This window comes from Colossoma macropomum, unplaced genomic scaffold (genome assembly GCF_904425465.1).
Source record: "Colossoma macropomum unplaced genomic scaffold, Colossoma_macropomum, whole genome shotgun sequence".
Taxonomy (NCBI): Eukaryota; Metazoa; Chordata; class Actinopteri; order Characiformes; family Serrasalmidae; genus Colossoma; species Colossoma macropomum.
In genome coordinates this window covers 1,492,184-1,519,321 of record NW_023494807.1, presented here as the reverse complement: position 1 = coordinate 1,519,321, position 27,138 = coordinate 1,492,184, and the positions used below count along the sequence as shown (strand labels likewise).

The window sequence follows — 27,138 nt, the reverse complement described above, 5'->3', positions numbered from 1 at the left end:
CATCACGCATGCGCAAAGCCACTGTAGTGGGGCTTTCGCTCTGTTAGCAAGTACATCGGAAAAACAAAGCCATTTTTAAGGATAAATCCAGTGAATCGCCACCGGGAGAGAGTTACACCTGCCGCCGGCGGAGAAAAAGGTATGTCACCTTGAGGAAGAGATAAAGAGATACTCCGTATTTAACGCTGTTTAGACGGAAACTCCGCTGTGCTGCTGAGGAGGAGAGCTAACTGGCTAACGCAGGATAGGAACAATATAGCCAACGATGAGCAAAGCTAGAACCGTTTTTCCTTCACCGTTTTTCCGTATTCGTGAAATAATGAGACAGGCCGAGACGACCGAGAGATGTTTTGGATGTTACACAGATTGTTAATGCAGACCAGGCTAATTCGTCCAGCTAACGGCATGGCGCAGTTGCTTTGAACATAAACATCCATAGAAGAGCCGAATAATTAGACCTTTAGCCATTCACTGTAAACGTAGCATTAAACAGGAGGTTTGCGATCAAATTCCTGTTGCTGTAAGACATTTTTAAAGCCATATCTTTTTAAAAGTGGTCATTGTTTTACGTAGCAGATAATCCTTTTTCTAAAATGGATCCCTTCAGTGGAGAAGCTGGGTTAATTTCAGGACGATGGGTTTGGTTCCTGTGTTGACAGAAAAGCGGGGTCGTTTTCCACGATGTGTGTTAGTATCTGGGTCATTTAGGTTACTATCCACACTAAATATCAATAATAATCATAATAATGATTAGAATAATAACAATATCCAGTTCTACATGTCATCGCTCGCCAGCTAAAACTCGTCCATGCTAAATTAGAGGCATTTCTCCACAGCACTCTAAAGGGAAGTCCACCAAACTTTTCAAAAACTCTGCATAATTAAATGGTTGAGAGGTAAACACAGCCATTCAGAGTGGGTTGAGGCCGTAGGTTTCTCTACGAACGAACTGTTTCACGCTGAACATCTCAACCGCTGAATTATGCAGAAATTTTAGATAAATCAGTGGAATTCCCCTTCAGCTCCTGTTGAGCGGCAGCACTTCTGAATATAGAGAACTATAAATATGTTTTCTATACTAAAGCATGAAAGTGCCATGGAGAAGTCAACAGAAAACTAAATTTGTGGCTTACAGTGTCAAATATTTGATAAAAAATAAAGTTAGAGGGGTTGTTTTGGTTCTGTGACCCAGCATTTGTAATCTGGCACACAAGAACTTGATGACCTTAACTCACTGTTATATGTAATAAGACATTTTATTCTCTTCTTAGCTGTTCATTTTTGTTTGTGTTATTTACAGTGACAACAGGCAAAGAAGTGATGTGAATCTAAATAAACAGGGATGTGTGGTTAGGAAGGTCCAGATCAGTGGTCACCAGCTCTCCTCCTGGAGGCCCACTTGCCTGCAGAGTTTCCAATCTGCATCTAAAATGCTGCCTCCTTAGCTAACACTAAAGCATCTGATCCAGCCAATCACGAACTTCTGAAGATGTTAATTAGCTGGAGCAGGTGTGGCAGATTGTGGTTGGTACTACACTCTGCGGGAAGGTGGACTTCCAGGACCAGAGTTGGTGACCGCTGGTCTAAAATGATTTGGAGAACTGGGGTTGGTTGGACCAGCTGTACTTAAATTTAGTGTTTACTAACTTCAGTTTTATTAATTTTGTACTGCACAAATTAGTTGAGCTTAGAAGCAGCTAAATATTTCACTAGACCTGGCCCGATCAGTGTTTTTTAGGCCGATACTGATTGCTGATCACCTTTCAGCATGATCAGCTGATGGCCAAAACCAGTCGAGGGCGGGGCTGGATGCTACATTTTAGGGCCCACAAGTGATTTTTTGGATTTTTCCTAATTTTCTCCCCAATTTGGATGCAGCGTCATTAGACAGCTGAACATGCTTGGAGGAGAAGGCTAAGCGCCAGTTCTGTTACAACAGCTAACAGACGCCTGAGCTGACTTGCGTCGCAGTGAGTGATGGGGGAGACGGTGGGGGGGGCATCCTACCCACCCAAAGCGAGTGAGGCCAGTTGTGCTCTCTTGGACTCCAGGAGACACCACTCCTGAACTCGCAGTCTCCTGATGATGGGGTCAACGCTTAGACGGGTGCGCAAAACAAACACACCCTTCCCTTCAGTGCTCTTTGAGAAGCTCGCACAGCGAGTTACAGCGATATAGAATCCATTGGCTTCGTATTCATCAGCTTCTCATTAACATTTTTCCAGTTCACCTTAAATTGTGCTGCAGTTACATCCTGGCGCCTCAGGCGGAGTTTCGTCACTGATCTCAGGATTGGCTAAAGTAGAGAAATAGCCGATTGATCCTTTCATCCCTAATTCACACCTCCTCCTAAGCAGGCGAAAGTGTCGGCAAATTCCCCTTTCAAACTTCACCTTTAGGTAATATGAACAGCCAGTGGTTGTGTTGCATTGTTACAGTTCTCATGTAAATGTTTTATCTAACTTAAAATTTGTTTTTGATTTTCAGTTTGTGTTTTTAAGGCTGTTATTTTATGTCAAGATTTCTCATATTCATAAGCATGAAATGGAAACACTCATCGCTTTACTGCACACACTAGACACCGAAAACTCCAGACAGTTCCGGTTGTGGGATGTGTGAAGTAAAGAATGTGGTCAGACATCCATGAGTCAGTAGCTGTGGCCCACGCGTCAAAGGACCATGTTCAGGAACGATAACATAACTCGCTGATGGGGTTTTTTTAAATTAGGTTCTAAGGTACTGTGGTTTGAGTTGAGGAGAACGACCTGTGCCCAAAAGTATCCAGACACCCCTTTTAGTAAATTCAGGCGAACCGCTTGCTGACACTGGCATTCAATTGTGCAGAAACAGACTGTATAATCTCCATAAACAAGCATCAACTATAGCATGGAATGCTTTGGAGTAGCAGTGTGGAGCAGTGGTGCTGCGTTCTCCGGAGAGATGGACCTTCATCCAGTCCCTTTGCGATGGGTTTGAGTGGAGTTTATAATCCAGAACTAATCATCCAGCATCATACCTGGCCTCACTCATGCTTCTGTGGCTGAATCCTCACTTTAGACATGTAGTATATATGTCTGCGTTTGCTGTCCAAAGAAAAACGTGTTTCCGAAATAGTACCCTTTCAGACGAATGTGAAAAAATGCGATGTTATTGTAAAGGAAGTGATTTTGGTGCATTTCTGTTGGTCCGTTCATCATGGAAGTTTCACACGATGTAAAGGACGGCCACCAGCTGCGAGTGATATCAAAAAATGCGACATGTGCTCAGAAAAGCATAAAGTGACGTAGTTTATCAGAACAGTGATGAATATCGACCACCGTTTTTATTTAAACGTTTGCAAAAATAAGCGATTAAGAGGAAAGAGGAGGGAAAAAGTCAAATAAATGGCAGAAATAAATGAATAAAAGAGTATTAAATATAAAAAAGGCTAATATTCTACTAATTGTTACTACACTCTAAAAACAGATGTGTTAGAAACAACACATTCTGTCTCTACCTAGACAATTAGAGCCGCTGAGACTTTTAACACAATGTGTTAAATCAGAAAACAGTGACGCGAAAAATGTTAAAAATGGCTAACACAAGTGTGTAACTTGACACATCACTTTCTAGAGCACTGAAAGGGCCACATTAGAAATCTCATCAAATCTGTGGGCCAGAGAAAAAAAATGTTTTATTTAATTTATAATTAATGTAGTGCTTTAAGCCAAACTGGCCATCGTTCGTTCAAAATATGCAAAAACTTCAACAGTAAAATACAGACATTTGTAGTAGACCTTGAAATATTACATGGACACTTGAAATATTCCAAATTTAAATGTCTCCATGTGCTCAGTCTTTTAAACGTACCTATCTGCTTGAACTAAACACCTGACATCCTTTCTTTGCTGCAAGTTCATTAAGACCTGGGCTCAGTTTCCGAGCTGCTGAGCTGATGTTCAGTGTTTATATTGGTTGAACTGCAGCTGAAATGCATTTTGGAGAAATGACTGGTGTGGAACTGTGTAGAATTGTGTAGAACTTCTGTCCCATAGATTGTTGTTGGTGTAGGAGAGTCTGAGCACATTATGTTGCAGTGCATGCTGGGAACTGTAGTCCAGCACATGATGAAACGGGCAAATGATAATAGAAAATTAAAATACTTCCGCAGGCCGGATGGGATTGTGTGGCGGGCCTGATCTGGCCTGCGGGCCTTGTGTTTGACGCATGCGTTTGAGTGGACTACACATACTTGTTACTACACAGTTTATTAAGTTGCTATACAGCGGTTGTTGTACAGTGGGTCTTTTCGTGATTCATGCAGTTGTTCAGGGTTCTGGAAGTACTGATGAAGCCCATCATACACTCAGAAAAGAGTTTTGTGTCTTAATTAATTACAGTGATCACATATTGCCAATTTCCCCTGCTCATAATCCAGCGTATTGTGCTTCTTGTGTGGAGTCACATCCAGGTTTCTACATGTCCAGGGTGGAGAAGGGCGGTAATAACACAGGAAGGAAGTTTCATACGCACAGAGGTGTAGCAGGGAACAGCGTCATCCCAGAAATTATACATTAATCCTATTTTAGGATGGGCATCGTGAAGCAATGTTATATGTACAGTCCCTTGTTTCAGTAGAGAGTAAAAGTATTGCCGTACGCTTTTATACAGATGCAGAAAAAGACCTCGTATCTCCATTTTTGTCATTTTTCAGTTTTTGACATAATTTAAAACTGCCTGTTGCCTGTTACATCGTGTGTACATTTCATGAAGAACGGACCACAAGAAATGCCCCAAAATGACTTGTAAAAAATTCTGGTTCCATTGACTTACATAAAAAATAAAGTATGTTTTTTCCTTCTCCTGTAAAGTTACCATTTTGGAGATGCGAGGTTTTCTTCCGACAGCAGTGTTATACTAAAACAGCCATACAACGATCGCATAAATGTTATGCAGGTGACAATGCAGTGATGCATGTACTCTAAACAGGTGTCTTTTCAGCACCAGTTAGCTGGTCTGACTTGCTAACTAAGCTATCCTTAGCTTAGCCAAAACGCAGGAATGCCGAACACCACAGAACAGGTTTGATTTCGGCTTTCTTTCAGTCCCAACACCACTCGCTCACTTTTACTCTCTCACACATTAGTTTTATCATCTACACTCGTTTCAGCAGAGCACCAGTTGGTGAGATTCAGAGGGGTTTGGGTCTGTAGGCTGATTGCTAAGCTAACGTTAAGGTAGCTGATCAGGCTACAGATCCAAACAGGCTTAATTTCGCCTTTCTGTCTCTTCAATTACAGTTGTTTGACTTCACCCCCTCAGATTCGAGCAGAGCTGTTATCATGCTAGCTAAGCTACTGCTAACTGGGGTGGGAATCTCTAGGCACCTCACGATTCGATTTGATTGCGATGCGATTATAAAACGATTAACGATGCATCTTTTTTTCTATATAGCATTTATATTCTCTCACTGTGTGAGCTCCAGTTTCAAGTTCAAGTTTCAAGTTTATTTGTCGCTTATACAACATGTCAGGACATTTATGCATTGAAATGCTTGTGGTGAGGCTCAGCTAATCACTCTACAGAAAGTAAATAAGTAAAAATAAAAATACAAGAAAAACAACTGAAATATATTAAATATACACAGAATATACACAGAATGTAGAGACAGTATACATTTTAAAGTGACTAAGTGACTCTGTGTTATTGTTATTTAAAGTGACTTGGTACTTTTAAAGCAAAGTATTTGTAATGATCCATAATGAATTTACTTCCAATATCTTTTATTAATAAATCAAATGGAAGTGATGTGGCAGGTGAACTAGAAGTCTCTCATTCTCTGCTCTTGTTTGGAGAACGAGAAGCTGCTGCTACTCATCTGTGATAAAATGCGCAGTTACAGTGAAATAAGATCCAGTGGTGATGGACGACCACGCAGCACGTTACAGCTATTCTACCCGTTTTCTTTAGTGATTTTATCACTTCAGTTTTGGTCTCGTTGTAGAGACGGAGGCGGGGTGTCGCTGTGTCAGTAAAGGAGCTTTGAGACGGGATGTGTGCACCATAGAGCGAAAGCCCTGAGAACCGGCGTGCAGACTGCAGGTCACATAGCAGCGATGTGTTATTCACATTTATAAGCAGCGCAGTTGGTTTCCTGGTACATTAAATCTGCAACGAGAGACTGTCACACACTTAAAAGTGGTGAAGTTAAAGTCGCTTCTCTTTCTAATTCTCCCGTTCCACCTTAAATGGTGCCGCATTTACATTCGGCGCCTCAGTCAGAATTTAAGGTGGAACGGGAAAATTCGAACAAGAAGCTGGAGAATAAGAAGCGACTTCAGCCTCGTAAAACAGTCGAACGTTGAGAGACTTTTAACTGATCAACTTCTGAGGAAAAGTTTTCTGGCGGAGACGAGAGGAAAGCAGCTGTAGCTGAAGCTTAAAGCAGAGCGAAGTAAATCTGCGCTCTCGTTTATATTGTTTAGTCTATACTAGGACATCATCACACACTGACACATACTGGACATTAAATGTTGTGGCTCCCAAGCTGGTTTGATTTTTGGGACAAAATGGCTCTTCTTATCATTTGTGTTGTGACTCCTGACCTAACCTGGCTTTAATGCAGAGGGAGCCGGTCGGATTTCTCACTCACCCAGCTGTGTTTTTGTTATGTGCCGCCTCAGACTGTCCGGGCGCTGCACTTACCCACTTCCAAGTTCCGCCTTTTACGTTCCGTCAACGTTACGTTATAAATCAAATATTTAGAAAATCAATTTTTGACATTTGTGAATCGATTCAGAATCGTTCACGTCCGCATCGCGATGCATCTAAGAATCGATTTTTTCCTGCACCCCTACTGCTAACCAGCTCCTCTCTCACAGTTAGCAGCACTGTTTAACATTTAGCAAGTGTTAGATGGTTCGACATTTATTGAATGATGGCTTGGAAATTGTGTGCTTTGTTCACCTATTAGATGACCAAACTTTTGCTTTTTTTTTTTTAATTTTGAAATAATGCAGAACGAGACGGCGGGAAAGCGGCATAAACGGTTTTACAGCACATACGCGTTTTTGACGCTTCAGCCCTTTTACTGTATTTTGTACATTATATTAGGAGACAGTTTCAAGGAATGAAGCAACCAGATAGCGCCCAACTTAACGAATATAGATCCTAATGTGATTTGAGGCTGGAATGTGGGTCTTCTGGGCCATCACACGGCTTCTGAGCAGAAATAGGATTGCTTAGCAGAAAGCATACCATGAAGGACTGAAGTAATGCGTGAGCTCTCTGAGAACACATTATTCAAATATTTCAGACAGGACTAAATGACCATGTCTTAAAAGAAAAGGTTTCACCGCTTTGCAGTTTCAGTTTTGTAGCTGAAGATAGATATTTGGCTTGGACAGTGATTCTAAATCACATTCTCAGGCCTCTCATGCCAGACAGTCCGCATATTTGCTCTGTCTCAGCTTTCAGCGCTCCTGTACCGGGGATTCAGTGTGTTTAGAGCTGAAATAGAGCAAAAATATGAGGACTCTATTCTTCCTGTGTTTCCACAACCTTAAAACAATTTGTAATCTGGCGCGCTGTCACGAATAGGAGTCCAGGAAGCTCACTACAGATCAGTGCAGCCAAAAGGAAATTTAATTTGTTTGGCCAAAAGTATGTTTATGTTGTATGGTCCATATGTAATATGAAACATGTTCCGTAAGATGCATGGAGTTTTATAGATGGGTCTCTATCAGCAGCGCACAGTGTGAGAACAGTGCCGTGTGGAAAATCTATCCAGATTAAAAAAAAAGGTTTTTCCAAAGCATTGCCTTATGCAAAAATCTACTTAAGAGGAATGTAAACTTCATTTTGAACAGCTGATCATTTTATTGTGTTTTAAAATTTTAATATTTGATTTGTCTGTGATCCAGTGGCTGTTACTGTCCATCCAGTGTAGCCAGTGCTCTCCTGTCAGCTTTTATTCTGGACTTTAGGTGGTCATAGGCTGGTAGAATCACTTTCTGACCGAGCTTTGTGGAAACCGAGTCACTTTTGGGCTAAAAACCCGATGTGGTTCGGGTCAGGTTTGGACTGGTGTGGTTCAGGTTGACTATTCTCAGGCTGCGTTTGGGTTTAGACCAAAATTTCAGGCTCCACCACAGGTCTTAAGTCAGTTTATCAGGTGCTCCTGCTTTGTTGGAGTGAAAACCTGCGGCCACACCGGCCCTTTGGTGATCTGAGTGGTCTGCAAGAATATGTTTGCTGGCCCTTTGGTGTGGAATTTGTCAAGAAATAATGTTGTACAATTTTATAAAAAATGAAAAGATTTTTAGTTAGTATTTTAAGTAAAGACAACAGTGGATTCAGAAGCTTTGCCATGACAAGGTAATCTGTAACAGCTTTAAGACTGAAGCTTTAACATTAGCTACAAGGCAGTCGCTAAGTTAGCCTAGTTAGTTATCGACTGCGATATTCAGTAGTGCTGAACAAGTAACGTTAGGTTTTATTTAGCACCAGAACTTTGTTCCGCGCTGTCAGAGATTTTTTTATCTTGCCTATATAAATGCAGTGAATGCTAATGATTTATATGAAATGAAAGTTTTCTTTGTCAGTTTTTATTCAGTCGCTATCATGCTTGCTGTATTTAAACTGGAGTTGTGATATTAGTCTTATTTGTTAGGTTTTGGCTGGACGGAGAAAAGAATGAATAGGAGAATAAAAAGGACAAATTCTTGAAAAGCCGAGCGGTAAATTGTCCAGCGGTTTTCTCCTGGTGTCTGCACATAAATAAATATATATGTTTTATACACACACACACACACACACACACACACACACACACACACACACACTTCTTAAGCAATATTCTGTGTGAAATGTGTAAAATGTCCTTATAGTGTAAAGATTTTTTGCTTTTTTTAATTATTATGATTATATTGTTACTTTTGTTATTATTTTTTTAATCTTCAGTATTTTATATCTCCAGGAACCTCGCGATTCGATTCGATTACGATTCAGAGGCTGCGATGCGATTATAAAACGATTATCGATGCATCTTTTTTTTCTATACATGATTTCTGTTTTCTCACTGTGTGAGGACTTGGTAATGTTAAAGCAAAGTAGTTGTAATGATCCATAATGTATTTATGTCCAATATCGTTTATTAATAAATCAAATGGAAGTGATGTGGCAGGTGAACTGGAAGGCTCTCATTCACTGCTCTTGTTTGGAGCACGAGAAGCTGCTGCTACTCATCTGTGATAAAATGCGCAGTTACGGTGAAATAAGATCCAGTGGTGATGGACGTCCACGCAGCATGGTCTCATGATATGGAGGGGGGTGCGCGAAAGCCCTGTTTCGTAACAACTGAGAACTTGCGTGCAGAGTGCAGGTCACATAGCAGCGAGGTTTCGCCGAGCTAGTAGCGAACGAAAAAGGAAAAGAGAAAGACAGACGAACATTTGGAGACGAACGGACTTATTCGCAATTATAAGCAGCGCAGTTGGTTTCCTGGTACATTAAATCTGCAGTGAGAGACCGTCACACACTAAAAAGTGGCGAAGATGAAGTCGCTTCTCTTTCGAATTCTCCCGTTCCACCTTAAATGGTGCCGCATTTACATTCGGCGTCTCAGTCAGAATTTAAGGTGGAACGGGAAAGTTCAGCAAGAAGCTGGAGAATAAGAAGCGACTTCAGCCTCGTAAAACAGTCGAACGTTGAGAGACTTTTAACTGATCTACTTCTGAGGAAAAGTTTTCTGGCGGAGACGGGAGGAAAGCGGCTGTAGGCGAAGCTTAAAGCAGAGCGAAGTAAATCTGCGTTTTCGTTTATATTGTTTAACCTATACTGGGACATTATCACACACTGACACATACTGGACATTAAATGTTGTGGCTCCCAAGCTGGTTTGATGTTTGTTGAAAGGTCAAAATGGCTCTTCTTATCATTTGTGTTGTGACTCCTGATCTAACCTGGCTTTAATGCAGAGGGAGCCGGTCGGATTTCTCACTCATCCAGTGGTGTTTTTGTTATGTGCCGCCTCAGACTGTCCAGGCGCTGCACTTACCCACTTCCAAGTTCCGCCTTTTGCGTTTCCGTCAACATTACGCTATAAATTAAATATTTAGAAAATCGATTTTTGACATTTGTGAATCGGTTCAGAATCGTTCACGTCCGCATCGCGATGCTTCTAAGAATCTATTTTTTCCCTCTATATATATATAGAGTCTATATGGTGATAAGTAACAAACTGTAGCCTTATTAAGTAAATTAACAGGTTTAATACCTTGTTTTTAATTCTCTTCTTAATACTTCTTTTCTTCAGTGCCTTTCTCTCCTTTGGCTGCTGCAGCACTGTGAATTTCCCCTGTTGTGGGACTAATAAAGGATTAACTGATCATATAAATCGATACAGCCAAGTGAGCTGTAGGACTTTAGAAGCTGAGCTGAAGGCCTAAAATGTTAGATTGTTGTAGATCATTAGGAAGTGACAGAGGAATTCAAACAATGTTTTGATTTCCAGTGAGTCGGGCCAGTTTATCAGGAAACGTCACCCTAAGCCATGGGTTCCCAATCTCAGTCTTGGCGTCCGCGCATTATGATGAGCCGTCACATTTATTTTTGATTTATCATTAGAGGAGAAATATGGATGTGTGTGTTTCTTTATTGTTTTTGCAATTTTCATGCAGAAAATCTGTTGCTGTGCTACACATAAAAGCTTTTTTTAGAAACTCTGAATAAGAAGAGAGAGAGTAGATATTTTATGGAGCTTTTTAATAAAGGAAGACTAATCCTTGTCTATTAATTGGCTGAATTACACATCATTATCAGACTGATACCTGCAGTTCTTCCCTCTACTAACTAATCAGTTAATCAAAGTAATAATGGACCAACTAACTAATTTTAAACCTGGTCATTTGTCGTAGCCCTTGTTGATCAAGGCTAAGCTTTTGGCGACTGGAATATTGTGAATTAGACCACTGCTGCAAATGGAAGTGCAACATAAGGCACTTTGAATCTGAATTACTAAAGATAAAGTACACGACATCTCGTTTCGGTTCCATGTCCTGCCAGTGGTGATGACAGGACTGCCATATAGTCCCTCAGCCGAATCAGCTTGTTGAGCAGAAAGCATACCATAAAGGGCAAAGCGATGGATGAGCTGTTTAGAAACACGTTTTTCAGGTACCTTATTTTGTACACAGTGCTTGTTTTAAAAGAAATGAATGGGCTTTGTAGTTTCGTTTCTGTGGCTCGCAGCTGTGGAATGTGTGTAAATATCTCTAACGTGGAAAATTCATTCACAGCATTTTGTAGCTTATAGTCAAAGTCTGCAGACAGAAATTTCAGCATGCTTCTCTGAACTTAAACAGAAAACTAATGGACTTAAAACTTGTAGATTTACCTTTTTTCCGAGTAAACGACTGCCCACCTGTCCGGCCGGACACTGATGGATGATTGTCTGTCGAGCTCTCCTGCTACCCGCTTCAGACCAGTTGCCCACGCCCCAGTCACCGCCACTTGCCCAGCTACCGCCACCTGCCTTGGACTAGCTGCCCACCCTACACTGAAGTGGACTCCTAACTATTACTACTACTACTATTAATATTAGTAGTATAATAATCTTGTAGGTAGTTTGACCAGAGAAGGATGGGTCCCCCCTTGTGAGCCTTGGTTCCTCCCAAGGTTTCTTCCGCAGCTCTGAGGGAGTTTTTCCTGGCCACTGTCGCCCCTGGCTTGCTCACCTGGAGGATTTACATCTCATGTTAAAACTTTGTCCTTAATGGATTTCTGTGAAGCTGCTTTGTGACATCAGTTGTAAAAAGCGCCATACAAATAAATTTGACTTGACTAGATTGTGAACGGTATATATATATATTTTTTTTATGAACTCTTCAGTCAGAAGGTTTCTACTCTTTCAGAGATGAGTCTAGTTTTCCAGAGGTGATTCATTACCAGAGGTGCTGTGGGCAGAGTCTTCACAGGCTCTACCTCATCTCACAGAAATACCACAAAAGCTTAGGCAAAGCGAAAGTTATTTTTGCCGCGTCGCTCCGGTGTTTGAAGGTTGGGTGCAGTTTCATAAACTGTGGTAAGACATTTTCTCGTCTGTGATTCATTTTAACTGTACTGTGAGGCTGTAATGCCTGTAGTTTAGTATTTTCTTCATACACTCATGTGGTGATGGGCAGTCTGACGATATTTATCGTTATCATGATAAATCAAAATATTTTTTCTGAGCACATTGTGAATATCGTCCATTTTTTAAATATGTTTGATTATAAAAGAGTATAATTAGCCCTGTTTTGTCTGATTTAGTGTAGCGTGGAGTATTCATAGTTTTTTTGGCCAAAAAAAGCATCACTGGGGATCGAACTCGCAATCTAATGATAGGATTAACGCTTAGGCAGGCCTTAAATACATATCATGACTTGTATTCTGAAAACGTCTTGAAATATTGTGATGTTACATAAACAAACGTTTATCGGTGAAATTCAGCAGCTGCCCAATGGGTTCCATTAAAAGAGGGTTTCAACTTAATAACCAGGGGCCTCATTCCAGAAACCTTTTATCTTCGGTCTTAAGATCTTACATCAAGATAGTTTTCACAAATTCATATTACAGAAGCAAATCACGTCTTTTATTTAGCAATTTCATCTTTTAGAATCTTATCTCAGGTTCTCACAAGGAAAGCTTTAACTTCGCAATCGAGGCTGATAAATGTTGTCTGAGCCAATGACAGTTTGCGCACAGCTGGAACACAAACACGTAATCGAAATGACTTTAAATGAGTCAGTTAGTTTGACAGCTACTGGAACTGAAGTAAAAAAAGTCAAACTGTGAGATTATTATGACAGCAGTTTCCATTTCCCAAAGTTTTAACTGGTCCGCGAACGTTATTCCTTCTCATAAACAGCCACAGCTGTGTTCCCTTTTTTGTGATGTTACAAAACCAGTGAGTTCAAAAAGGGGTGTTATTACAGGTTATTAACCATTTATATATAGTGTGGATTGGAGAATGAATGACATGTTTAGAAACTGTATCGGTATCTACGTACTGCAACAAACTCTTTGTGTGTATGTGTGTGTGTGTGTATATATATATATATATATATATATATATTTTCTCCATGTTGTGGCTCTTTAAGGTCTCACAGTGGCTGTTTTTACATACACAGATTTTTGCCAGTGCGATTGAATACAATCCGATTACAGATTCAGACCGAGGTGTTTATATGCGCACTCTTCAACAATTTGATGGAAAATCTTCATTTACATGCTCACTACAAGTAATCCGATGCAAAACGACGCGCATGCGCACTTAGAGTAAACGTTACCATGCCAGCGAACATCACGTGAGGTTCAGTCCACGTGAGACGAGCAGCAGTGAGCAGTGCTTGTGTTTTTAATTCCTTTAAAATGATGTCAGACTCCGGAAAACGTCCTTCACATGTCCGTATTAAAGAAGGCCGAGAGGAAGACGTCGTGTTCTGAGACACATAAGCTGGACGTCCGTCCCACCGCCGTCTTTTAAAGACCAGAGCATAAACTTCGTCTCCTCAGACCAGTTTCTGCTCCACCGTGTTGAACGGTATAAACTTTCACTATGACGCGACGAACATGATCAGAACGGACTTAAACCTTCCGATAGGGAATGTAATCAGATACAGGCGTTTACACGGATATTATTCTTCTATTTAACGGATTATTTACAGGATTAGCCACCTCGATCAGTCGCCTCAATCGGACTCGTCTGTTCAGACTGAGGTGTTTACGTGGACGTATTCTATTCCGATTGAGCTATTAGTCGGATTATTAACGGATTACTAGGCTGCATGTAAACGTGGCTAGAGATGTAGAACTGTACGCTGATAATGTTGTCAACTTACTAATAAGTTCAGTGTCATCTTGGTGGTTTGTACTGATTTGTCACCCAGATTGAGCGATTCTGTGTATGTCTGAGACAGAGTTGAGCTCAGGGGTCTTTGGGTTGTCTGGGTAACAGTGTGCTGCAAAAATAGTGCATAGATAAAAGTGGAATATGAAATGCTTCAGTGGGAGATCACTGTTTGGCTTTAGGGTAAAACTGAACCTGCCACAGATTTTTCAGCAGTTGTGAGGCGGTCGAGTATTTTACAGCAGCATGGAATGTGGCTCAGCTGATTAGGATTAGAATCATAATAATCTGCTTTATAACAGAATTATTAGCTGTATCAGTGGTTGATGTATGATGTATTGATATTGATGACAATTTTTTTTATACCTGATTAAAAAGTGAGGAGGTTTGGGATATTTGTTGAAGGTTATTATTATTTTTTTTGTGTTTGTTTGTTTTTTATTTATGTACTGTTATTTTTATGTGATGCTGAGTTGGTTTAGACACCCCTTCAAATTAAAGTGACTCAGAGAATGATCTGTTGAGTGTCAGATGATGTTCACATTTTGCAGTTTGAATAAAGGCGTTATTCTGTCCTTCCTGGCTGTTGGCCGTTTCTAACCAGCGTTTTAGGGTCATAGCGGCCTAGAGGTCTTCACCGCATTAAACGCTGTTTCTGACACCAAACTAAATACGAAACGGTTCCATTTTATATCCTCCTTAAGGTTTCTGGTGGATGTTTAACACTTGCCAACTTAAGCCTGATGTATTTATATCATTTTATATCACTGTCAGAACAAAACCTTTGTATCTAATATATATATATATATATATATATATATATATATATATATATATATATATATATATATATATATAGGAGAAAGCCAAAACATTCTTAACTTTAAGTTAATATAACATCATTTTATTATTTTGTTGTTATTTTCAGTTATTTAAAAAAAAGAAATAAAATGTCAAAAATTGAGATACAAGGTTTTGTTCCGACAGTAACGATGTGTACTTACATGATTGATTACATAGTATAGTAATAGTAATTAATTACATTATACATGCATAATAAACTACATAATTAGTTTATTTACACTTATGAAATTTATTAGCAAAATAAACTTAACAGGTCTGGCTACACATATAATTAATAATTACCTTTATCTTTTTTATTGCCTGATTTATTACTAAACCAATAGTAATTAGTTTTTTCTTTTTCTTCTTGTATTGATATCGGTCACTATTTTGTCCCCTTATATATATACAGCATTGTGCCTGTGTCTGGATGATTTTTGTCAGACTTCTTGTTCCTCTGTTTATTTGTATGTGATGTTCTTATGTGACACTTTCTGAGTTTATGGTTGTTAATGTTTTAGGTTGTCGCCGGTTGAACTGAGGGTTTTGCGTAAAGCCATGTTGGAGTATTACCAGATATTAGGAGTGCAGAAGAGTGCATCTCCGGATGACATTAAGAAAGCGTAAGTGATTTGTTAATAAACACATTTAATGGAACATTTTCATCAGGGATGTTTGAGAAATGTAATCAAAAACAGGGAGAAAATAGGTGAAAATATTTTGCTGTTTTAAATGTGGTTGGCTGGTCAGTAGCATTATGATTTTAGTTTATTTTCACAGAATTAGGATTCGAATATTTCTATTTCTGTGTTTTTTATTTATTTATTTTTTCCTAATATGGCATATTTTGTGAATTGTGTGAATTTGACCCATTAAAATAACACCAAGTGTTGCATTTATTCAGTAAAAGCTTAATTGAAATTAGTGCTGAGCAATTAGTGTATTATTGTTATTGTGATAAATGACATCACAATATGCTTTTTTTTTAATATATTGTGGATATCAGTACTTTTAGAACAACGAATAACTGCCTGTTTCATTACAAACAGAGCATAATTAGTCCTGTTTAATTGGATTCAGTGCCGCCCACTATGTGAAGTGTTTAATAAAAATATTTATACTGCTGGCTCTTTTTGTCACTTATCAGATTTCAGGAAATAAAATAAATGTTGTGAAATCTATAAAGAAAATTTCTTGAGGTATCATGATGTTATATTTTGCCTTAAATGACTAAATTTTAGCTTTTTATTTCGTTTTAAGTTAACTGTTTCTAATCCCTGAACAGAGACAAAGTGCTGAACTCTGGCCGGTATAACTTGTTCCTTTTGTCCTGTTCACATCTCTGTATGTTTCACTTTTGCTTCCTGCTACAGGTACAGAAAACTAGCCTTAAAATGGCATCCTGATAAGAACCCAGACAACAAGGAGGAGGCGGAGAAGAAGTTTAAAGAAATATCTGAGGCTTATGAAGTCCTTTCAGATGGTAAGATGTGACGTCATTTTAAATCTCTAGTTTTTGAACTTAATGAATTGAAAAAGACCCCAGCTGTACCTCTCAGCTGCATCATTTTAGTAGGTGGGACCGAATTGATTATTTAAATTAATTAAGTAGCTAATTTTATTGGTCTTGCCATTTCTTCTAAATTGTGGCCTTAGAACTAAATTCAGTTATGATTCTGTAGGAAAATATTGAGTGCATCATGAAGTGTCAAATTTTGCGCTGATTTGATTTGATTTGTTTTATATTATTTTATAAGAATGACTATTAAAGATACACTGAATATACTGATTTGACCTGAAGGAATATTTAGACAGGGATGTAAACAGACAATGAAAACTGCTGGAATGAGTGTAAATATTAATGTAAGTAGTCAAGTGTGGAAGAAATTGGGGGGCCCAAGTGATAAATTATCACGATAATGTTGGCCCACTGAGTTTTCAGTCATTGTCAGTGAAAAAACAGCAATACCGCACCATTAATTAGGTCATTTTCTGGTGACTGGGCAGATCCTTGGACAGTAATTAAAACAAAAAAAACACCCCCCTCCCAGCACTGGGCTGTGGAGCAGTGGAACTGCATCATCTGGAGTGGTGGAGCTCCATCCAGTGTCTTCGGGATGAGTTGGCGTGGTGTTTGTGATCCAAAACTAATCCAGCATCAGTCAACCTCACTAATGCCCTAATGGCTGGATGCAGTCAGATCCTCGCAGCATGTAAAGCCTTCCCAGAAGAGTAGAGACTGTTACTTCAGCAAAGGGGGATAAACTCCCTATTAATACCCTTTATTTCAGAAAAAAACAAACATTTGAGGTGTCCACAAACTTTTGCACATATAATGTAGCATCGTGACATTTTCATAATGTTTTTTTTTTTATTGTTAGCAGCAAAGCTTTAAAGGAATTCAGTCATACGCAAAAGTCAAATGACGTTGTTTTTCTAAGTGAAAATTAGTGAACACACCCTCCACAGAAAACACACTTTAATACATTTTAGTGCTCATTTTCTGTGTGTTTGCTGAGTTTAACAGTAATAAAACATGAAATATAAAACATGCCATAGCTTTTGTACAGGTATTGTTCCTAAAGATAATTGTAGAAATGTATTATTCTGCGACAATTAGTGGCATATTTTGGATACTTACCATGTATGATGTCCCAAGAAATTGCATGTTGTTCAAGTTAGTCACATGAGGTATAGTATATAGGTCTAGTTTCCAACTGAACAGTATTTAAGAGACTGGAGAGCAATGAAATGTTAGAAGCTCACTGTATTTTACAGTTTATACTAATTGTGACTCGTTTTCCTCTGTGATTAAAGATTGATTTTTAACAAAAGTCAAATTGCCTTTTACACTAACCCTCTTCTGCTTTTCAGCAAACAAGCGGAGTATTTATGATCGGTACGGTAAAGAAGGCTTAGCAGGAAGCGGAGGAGGTGACTGTCTTACGTTAATATCTGTATTAGTATCATAAGTTTATTAGTAAGTAGTGAAATAGCTTATATGATGATGTGTTAAGGTGGTGTAAATGACTTAAAATTGAGAGTTGTTTTTGTTATTTGACTGCTGTACCATATTGATCTGTGACAGTTGATTAACACGACTGCACTGATTCTGTTGGCTGTCTTGTAGATTCTCCACAGTGTTAAAGGAGCCTGGAGTAGAACTGTAATTCAGGCTTGTGTTTCATTTTCTGTTACGCTCTGATTCAAAGGGGGACATTATCATAACGGCGATCCCTTCGAAGGATTTACGTTCCGCAATCCAGAAGACGTCTTCAGAGAGTTCTTTGGTGGTCAGGATCCGTTTGCTGATTTCTTTGGTGAGCTGTTTGTATGTATTTTCTCACATCAGCGGATACTGATACCAATGCTGATCCAGTGTCAGTGTGAGTCAGTAATATCTAGTAATACAACAATGCATAATGTGCATAACATATATAAATTATTAATTATGTATATAAAATTTTGTTTCATATGTTTTTACGAAAGCCATGTTAAAAGTTGCTTGCATACGTAATTTTAGTGACGCTTTCAGAAGTCACTGGTTTACTCGTTTGTGGTGGTAAAACATTTGGATGTTGCTGTATTTGTTAGTTGAGCTGTTGGTCTGCAATCTACCTGCAGGGGGCGATCTGTTTGGTGACGATTTGTTCTTCGGTGGTGGGCGGCGGCACCAGCGTGGCATGAGCAGGAGCAGAACGGGCGGTTCGTTTTTCGGGGGGTTCGGAGGGTTCCCTTCTTTCGGAGGGGGATTTCCGGCTTTTGACCCAGGTCAGAAATTACCCATGTTTGCTGTTCACTTAAATCATGGGTTTTGGAAGCTGGTCCTGGGAGATCTACCTTCCTGCAGAGCCTAGTTCCAACCACAATTTGCCACACCTGCTCCAGCTAATCAACCTCTTCCCAAGTCCCTGATTGGCTGGATCAGATGTAGTAGAGTTAAGTAATGTTGTGAGGCAGCTTATTGGATATGGGTTGGAGTTACTAAACTCTGCATTAAGGAAGTTCTCCTGGACCACGACTGGAGACCACTGACTTCAATGGAATGAAATGCTGACCTGGCTGATACAGTGTCAGAAATGACCAGGGGCAAAGGGCAGAAAAAGTCCTATATTCAGTGTTTCACTATCAGAACACACATGCAGAGATAAAATCAATATCATAAATTTTATTCATTCATTCTTTTTCCCCTCTGATAACCAATACAGCATTTTCTGCTGATATTGGCCGGATACAGATATGCCTTCTCTATCAAATATGAACTGTAATAATAAATGTAAATGATTGCCACTTTGTACTAATAATACAGCAACTGAGATTCAGTTACTAGTTAAAATTTTAGGCTGAATCTTAAGTAATGTTTTCCTGCCCTAAGCTGAAGTCATCTCGTCTCTTAGTACTGGACATGGCAAAGCAACTAATGGTCATTCTGTGAATTTTGCAAATGCACATGGAAAGTATCTTGATCCCGAACATGAAAATCATGTGATTTCCATAGTTAGAATGCAGTTTCCCATTTTCCTCACTGTCTCTGGTGAGAGCAGCAGTGACTGCAAGTTCCATCCAGTGAGTGCATGCGTTATATACACCGACCAGCCATGTCAGTAAAAGCACATCCTTGTATCTACACTCTTTATGCATTTTATCAGCTCTACTGACCATAAGTTTGTAGTTCTACAATTACAGACTGTAGTCTGCCTGTTTATCTGCGTGCTCTCAAGTGGTCCTCTCAAGCCTGAGCAGCTGGGGTTTGCAATATGCTGGCAAGGCGTGGCCATTTGGGCTGCTGTGCTTGTGTTGAGTGTGTTTCTGGCCTGACACTATGTTGTGAATGTTTGTGTTTCAGGTTTTGGCACCTTTAGTCACATGGGACACATGGGACACGTAGGACACGTAGGACACGTAGGACACGTGGGACACGTGGGGCATATGGGGCATATGGGGCACTTGGGCGGAGGGGGCTTCACCTCCTTCTCTTCCACCTCCTTTGGGGGAGGAGGCAGCGGAATGGGAAATTTCCGCTCCGTGTCCACTTCAACCAAATACGTAAATGGCAGGAAAATCACTACAAAAAGGTATGAATGCTGGATATGCTAGGCTTGGCCAACTAATGGTCTGTATTATTATTATTTTAAGGCAAGACACTACAGACAGAAATGACAGTTTTGGTCTGAATAATTTGTAGGGGCGGGAATCTCTAGACACCTCACGATTCGATTCGATTACGATTCAGAGGCTGCGATGCGATTATAAAACGATTATCGATGCATCTTTTTTTCTATATAGCATTTATATTCTCTCACTGTGTGAGCTCCAGTTTCGAGTTCAAGTTTCAAGTTTATTTGTCACTTATACAACATGTCAGGACATTTATGCATTGAAATGTTTGTGGTGAGGCTCAGATAATCACTCTACAGAAAGTAAATAAGTAAAAATAAAAATATAAGAAAAACAACTGAAATATATCAAATATATACAATATATATACAGAATATAAAGACAATATACATTTTAAAGTGACTAAGTGACTCGGTGTTATTGTTATTTAAGTGACTTGGTGCTTTTAAAGCAAAGTATTTGTAATGATTCATAATGAATTTACTTCCAATATCTTTATTAATAAATCAAATGGAAGTGATGTGGTAAGTGAACTAGAAGTCTCTCATTCACTGCTCTTGTTTGGAGCACGAGAAGCTGCTGCTACTCATCTGCGATAAAATGCGCAGTTACGGTGAAATAAGATCCAGTGGTGATGGACGTCCACGCAGCACGTTACAGCTATTCTACCCGTTTTCTTTAGTGATTTTATAACCTCAGTTTTGGTCCCATTGTAGAGACGGGGGGGGGGATCGCAGTGTCAGTAAAATATCCCTGAGACGGGTCGTGTGAAACATAGCGCGAAAGCCCTGTTTTGCAACGACTGAGAACCGGCGTGCAGACTGCAGGTCACATAGCAGCGATGCATTATTCGCATTTATAAGCAGCGCAGTTGGTTTCCTGGTACGTTAAATGTGCAATGAGAGACCGTCAAACACTGAAAAGTGGCGAATTGTCCCGTTCCACCTCAGTAAGAATTTAAGGGTGAACGGGTAAATTCGAACAAGAAGCTGGAGAATAAGAAGCGACTTCAGCCTCGAAAAACAGTCAAACATTTTACAAGAAACTGATCTACTTCTGAGGTTTTCTGGCGGAGACGGGAGGAAAGCGGCTGTAGCTGAACTAAAGCTTAAAGCAGAGCGAAGTAAATCTGCGTTTTCGTTTATATTGTTTAGCCTATACTGGGACATTATCACATACTGAGACATACTGGACATTAAATGTTGCAGCTCCCAAGCTGGTTTGATCTTTGCTGAAAAGTCAAAATGGCTCTTCTTAATTTGTGTTGTGACTCCTGACCTGACCTGGCTTTAATGCAGAGGGAGCCGGTCAGATTTCTCGCTCATCCAGTTGTGTTTTTGTTATGTGCCGGGCTGTCCGGGCGCTGCACTTACCCACTTTCAAGTTCCGCCTTATGCGTTACGTCAACATTACGTTATAAATTAAATATTCAGAAAATCGATTTTTGACATTTGTGAATCGATTCAGAATCGTTCACACCCGCATCACGATGCATCTAAGAATCGATTTTTTTCCCGCACCCCTAATAATTTGTATCTATAACAGGTCTTTAACAGTAATCAAAAATGACAAAACTGAATAAAAATGTGTATTTTAGCATTTTTCATCACTTCATGTCCAGTTGCATCCAACTATCTTTTCCAAAATTTAGCAACATTAATAAAGGTTTAGCTCCATCCACGCTGGACACAACCGTGTCACGTCATGTATTACTGAAAAGCTTGTGTCCTGTAGAAATAGGCTAGACTATCCGTAAATGTCTATCCTTTTAGCTTTCAACAGTGCTGCATGTTTTCTGAGATCGCACTGGGTGGGTGATGCAGTTTCGAAGCCCATTCTTAAAATAAAAGTAATCTCAAAATCAGCTTTTTTTCTACATTGAGAACCAAAAGGCCCAGCTTCTAGAATATCTGAGTCCCTATTCATCTGTAGCGTTTTGCCTTAAAGGAGATTATTTTAGGCACAATAGAATGTTGATGTTTTGAAATGCAAAACACCTCATGGAACCGTTTTGCATACTCAAGTCACTCACTTACTCTCTCACGTTTAGCAGACTGAATATTCTCCACAAGGGGGCACTATTTATAGTCAAATAGATAAGAAACTTGCCGACTCAGAATTATTCGCAATGTTGATTTTATCTGAAGTGTTTAATACCTTCAAAAGCTACATTGCAGAAAGTTATTGCATGAAATGTTTACACGTATGTTGTCTGATGTTTGAGGTATTGTTTTTGCCATAGTTTTGGGAAGAATTTTTTTTTTTTAGTTTTACGACTTGTACCATGATCAGCACATAAAAACTCAGAAGATGCATATAGGTGTACTGGTCATTTTGGGTGAAAGTACATAAAATGGCCATACTTATATTGCAAACCACTGTTCCCATCAACACCATCATAAAGAAATCTGTCTTTCTAGCATAGTTCCTGTAGATTTCATATCAGTCCACTGAATCAGAACAATTTAATGATGATCAGCCATATAATTTGGAATTGGTGTTTATACTGGCTGAGACTGAAGTGCTGTTTTGCTCATTTCAGTGCTGTTGCTTATTACTAACTTTTAAAACCCAATGCAGAATTGTAGAGAACGGGCAGGAGCGGGTAGAGGTTGAAGAAGACGGACAGTTAAAGTCGTTAACCATAAATGGTAAGGAACAGCTCCTCCGACTGGAACACAAGTAAACTGTTGAAGCCTGCTCAGCCCAAACTTGAGCTCAAAGCAAAGTTAGGACTTTTGCTCAGATGTAATTTTTTTCCCTCTTAGCATTTTTAGATTAAAGTTATTGTAGTCTCTGAACTTTTTGTTAATATATTTATGATCCAGACCGTCAGTATTTGGTGCAGGGTGCATTTTATGTTTACTTCTGTTGGGGACCATAGTGTGGGATGTTTCGTTTTTTATTTCTTTTTCCCGTTACGTATGCACTTTGCCGCATCTCAGTTTCCTAATGAATGCACATTGCCTTTTGAATAGTGCTTTTGTGCTACAGAAGAATAAAGCGCATTGTGCATTTAACAAAAGCATGACTTTGCTTTTCCATCTGAGTACGGAGTGTTGAATTTGAATAAGTAACCCTTGCTTTCTTTTAAAACCTGTCAATAACCTTGTCCGACCGTCTGACGTTATATCTTTGTAAATGTTAGTAGGATGATAGATCACGTGTACTGATATGCAATTTTCTTTTTTTTAAGACTAGTGTTTTTTTTCATGGATACATGTATGCCAGCCAAATTTGTTCGGTCTTAATGTTATCAGATAACCTGATAGGATTTGAGGTTAATTCTGTAAGTGATATATGAATATAAATGAATTTTGTGTACTTTGTAAGCAAATTTCAAACCAATAAATATGAGTTTCATCCTTTTTTGAGGATGCGGCAGCTTTGGGCTCTGTGTGTAGTCTTGCTTTCTGGGAGAGTGATCTGAATTGATTTTAACCCGATCATCGCACCGTCCTCGTTGCTGCATGTTTGCTTGCAACTAACCTCGTTCCTTCTACAGGAGAAAATGTTTGCAGTTAATAGTGCGTACCAAGTGTTTTCACAAGACAAACTGACTTGCAAAAAATAAAAGAAAAGGAAGATGCATCTTCTAGCCTTGTCGATTTTTGATACTTATTTTTATTGTTTAGTTAGTTAGTTAGTTATTTTCCAGTAAAAATATCCGTTATTTACTTTTCAGGGGACACATTAAACTAAAAAGGGCACAAACTTTAAATATGCTTTCAAAATTTTCAGTATTTACTGTCCACAACTAACCCGCTTTCTGTTTTTTCAAAGAAAAAGGATTTTTTTCCACACCTCAAATGTTCAGTCTCAAGGCCTCAGCGTACTTCTTGCGGATACGACTTTCGCCTGGCTTCAGCGAATATGACATAATTGCGGAGAAAACGAACAAGAACGAGACGTCACTCGGAGGCTTCGTTCGGCATGTCGCGCCCATGGCAGCTGGGCGAACTCACAAACACTACGCGACAAAGTCTGTGATTGGTCGGTAAAAAGAGGCGTGCCATGAAACGGAGATGGATGACTTTTTGAGGTGCTCTGTTTTGGCAAGAAGTACGCTGAGCGCCTTGGCAGAGACACCAGTTTTTCACGTATTTATTGATTTAAACAGTGAATACGTCCTAAATGTAAGGTGTTACGTCTATTATTCGGTAATACTAACTAGTACTAAGCACCAAAACATGTAGGTTGACTTTGGGTTTGTATTTTCCAGCTTCTTGCTCAAATTTTCCCATTCCACTTTAAATGGTGGCAGCATTCTGGACTCTCATAGGCAACATGAAACCGCGAGCGTGCTTTTGGATGCTTTCGGCTTCGCGCAACCCTCGAGAATTTCGTTTCGCAAGAAGTATGCTGAGGCCTCTAGAAGTTGGTTGCATTTTCTCCTTCGCACAATCCAATTAATCCTAATTACAAATATAGACTCATCATGTTTCAGATATTAAATATTCTGCATAAATCTATCATTAGTATGTATAAAATTCAGTCGGAGTGGTTTGAAGTGAAATGTGCCGTTCTAGAGAAACTTACCAAGTCAGAATCGTTCACAGCGGTGAGTGGAACCAGACGTCTGAAGCGTTTTATGGAATTACATAACTTGCTGTCTGCTTTTGCTTTAATAGCTAAACCTCTAAATTGTTAAGAATCTGCAGTTTGTATTTAGGTGTAAATAAAATGAGTTTTAAAGCATGCATGGCTCAGAACTAACTGTGACTCAGTGCTCATCTGCTTTCAGTGCTAATGTGTGGATCTGGAAGGTACAGTATGCAGTTCTGTGTTTGTAAACTGTTTTGCATGATTGTGGCGTCTGCAAGGCATTATATGCTGAAACTGAGTTAGCAGGTTAAAACAAATCCTGTGCAGTTTGTTGAGTCTTTTGAGTTTGCCCCTCCCCCCCTCATGAAATGCCCCACCCCTCTCTCTAGGAAGGGCCCTTGAGTTAGGGCAAGAGGAGAACAAAAAAGTGAGCAAAGCACTCCCTCACTCCTCTTCCAACCCCTCCCATTCTCACTCCAGCCAGCGGGAACAAGAAAGTAGAACACAAGTTAAAGGTCAGACTCTACCTATCATTCTGTCTGTCTCACTCTCTGTGTCTGTCTGTCTCTCTTTCTTTTTGTCTATCTATGTAATTTTTATCTATCTGTCTTAATTTTATATCTAACTCTTCCTCAATCCTTCTAGCTGCCTATCTCGCCCTCTAGACAGCTTCCAGTTAACCAACCTTCAAGCTTGCTCACTGTTTTTTCTCTTGTTTCCAATGTCGAGGATGAGTTCACCCAGAAAAGGCTTGTTTTGTTAAATCTGACTGGGGGTGGATTATTGCACCTTCTAAAGTATTAAACTTGTCTGGATTACAAAAGACCCTTATACAGCATTTTTATTGAAAACCAATTCTCTCCAAAAGTAATTTTTCAAAGTCAAATTTTTTGTCAGCAGAGCTTTAGTCAAAAATGGTGCTTGTCTAAGTATTCAACCCCTTCAGACTAGTACTTGTGCAATGACGGCTTTGCACAATGTTTGGTAATGTTCACTCGTTCTTCTGGGCAGATTTGTTTGAGGTTTAGTCAGGTTGGCCAACTCGTGGGCCGCAATTTTCAAATACTGCCACAGCATAATAATTGGATAGACGTATGGACTTTGACTTGGTAAAACATTCACCTTTTTGTTGTTCAGCCACTCCAGTGTTGCTTGGGCCTTGTGTTTGGGATCATTGTCTCGCTGAATAGCGAGGTTTCTCTCGAGCTTTAGCTTTTTAGCAGACTGAAGGAGGTTGTCTTGCAGTATCTCCAGGTATTTTGCACAGTCCTTCAGTTTTAACAAAATGCCCAGCCCCCGCTGAGGAAAAGCATCCCCGCAGTATGGTACTGCCAGCACCATACCTCACTGTTGGCATGGTGTTTGTTGAGGAATAGGTAGTGTTAGGTTTGAGCCACAAAATTTTGGCCAAAAAGCTCGATTTTGTTTCATTTGACCACAAAACCTCCCACATTTTTGCTGGGTCTGATGCTTCCTTACAAACTCCAGACGTGCTTTGATGTGATTTTTCTTCACTGATGGCTTCTTTCTAGCCACCGTCTCATACAGGCCAGTTGTATGCAGGGCTCTAGATATTGTTCACTGGTGAACCTTCACTTCAGTTTTAGCCACTGAACTTTGTAGCTCTTTCAGTGATGGTTTTCCTCTCTGAGACTTCCCTACAAGCCCCTTTTTATTCTAATGCTGAGTTCTGAAGGACGGCCTTGTCTGGGCAGTGCCTGGTGGTTTTATTCAGCTTCCATCTTCTCACAATTGATTCAACAGTGCTCACTAGGATATCCAAACACTTGGATCTTATTTTGTAGCCTCTTTGCCTTTTCTTCAGATTCACAGTATGAACAAAGGTACTTGAATTGAGGGGACTTTTATTATTAAAAAGGCAGATTTCTGTAATGATTCACAGGTAGAGGCCAGTTGTGAGCCAACTGCATCCTCCTTAGGGCAAGATGTTTTATCTGAGGAAATTGGAGGGGTTGAATACTTTTGCAAACAGCATTTTTTGGTTAGTGTTTTTAGCCATGGCATATGTTCTTTATCAAACCAAAATCAGGTGAGGTCAGTCTTTTGACGGCACAAAATATCAGTGTCATTTGTAATCCAGACAAATTTAGTGACTGTTAAGGGGGTTTAATACTATTGCAAGAATTTTGTCTTTTTACGTGATATGATGAATCAGGCAAGTGAGCTAATAAGGTGAAAAGGGTTTTTATTTCGGGTTGTTTTTAATGTTAACTCATACTCAGTAGTGTTTGTTATTAATTATTACTGTCAGATTTCATTTATTATTTGCAGTGTTGGGCTTTTTGGGTGAACTACTCCTGCACACCGTAAAATTCTTAAAAGTTGGGGGTCATTGGATGCTGAAAAGTATATTTCTCAACAGAGCAAAGTGGAGTCAAGCGGAAGAAGGCCACACCGAACGGAGAGACAAAAAAGCACAAAGAATCTTGAAATGTTTCTGCCGTTATCTCAGCACATCTGCAGCAGTCAGGAGTGTAAGTGTGGAATAACCTGAATGATGGCTGAATGGAGTTTTTTTTTCGAGCTTGTTTTGTAGAGGTCACGTAGCTTTTGTCAACTTGTTTCGCGTCTTAACTAAAAGTGTGTAACTAATTTTTTGACCACGACTTTGAGCAACTAACAAAACTGTAAAAATCTTTTCTTTTCATAAGCAGTTACTAAAAAGATGTAAATTATACCTGGCCAAAGGCCTTGCATCTTGAAACACTTTTGTTGTCTTGCGTATTTGTTGTTTACTTGACTGT

General features: G+C 39.5%; 1 protein-coding gene across 2 annotated transcripts; it reads left to right on the top strand.

Annotated features, from left to right (window-relative positions):
* On the top strand, positions 1-27,033 carry dnajb6a (DnaJ heat shock protein family (Hsp40) member B6a). 2 transcript variants are annotated; one of them, XM_036556373.1, is made up of 10 exons: positions 1-139; positions 15,232-15,333; positions 16,084-16,193; positions 17,585-17,644; positions 17,923-18,030; positions 18,335-18,481; positions 19,557-19,785; positions 22,409-22,479; positions 24,763-24,888; positions 26,757-27,033. In XM_036556373.1, the coding sequence occupies exons 2-10, from the start codon at positions 15,269-15,271 to the stop codon at positions 26,822-26,824; spliced, it is 984 nt and encodes a 327-aa protein (XP_036412266.1). In that variant the 5' UTR covers positions 1-139; positions 15,232-15,268; the 3' UTR covers positions 26,825-27,033. The 2 variants fall into 2 exon arrangements, with proteins under 2 accessions (XP_036412266.1, XP_036412267.1); XM_036556374.1 differs by lacking the exons at positions 24,763-24,888; positions 26,757-27,033 and having other exon boundaries at positions 22,409-23,214.
* Positions 27,034-27,138: the final 105 nt, after the last annotated feature.

Excerpts from the sequence above, each read along its gene's own strand:
- dnajb6a (XM_036556373.1), top strand. The coding sequence starts at position 15,269 with ATGTTGGAGTATTACCAGATATTAGGAGTGCAGAAGAGTGCATCTCCG. Across the intron at positions 19,786-22,408 it reads AGGAAAATCACTACAAAAAG|AATTGTAGAGAACGGGCAGG; the intron begins GTATGAATGCTG and ends AACCCAATGCAG. Across the intron at positions 24,889-26,756 it reads AAGTAGAACACAAGTTAAAG|AGCAAAGTGGAGTCAAGCGG; the intron begins GTCAGACTCTAC and ends ATTTCTCAACAG.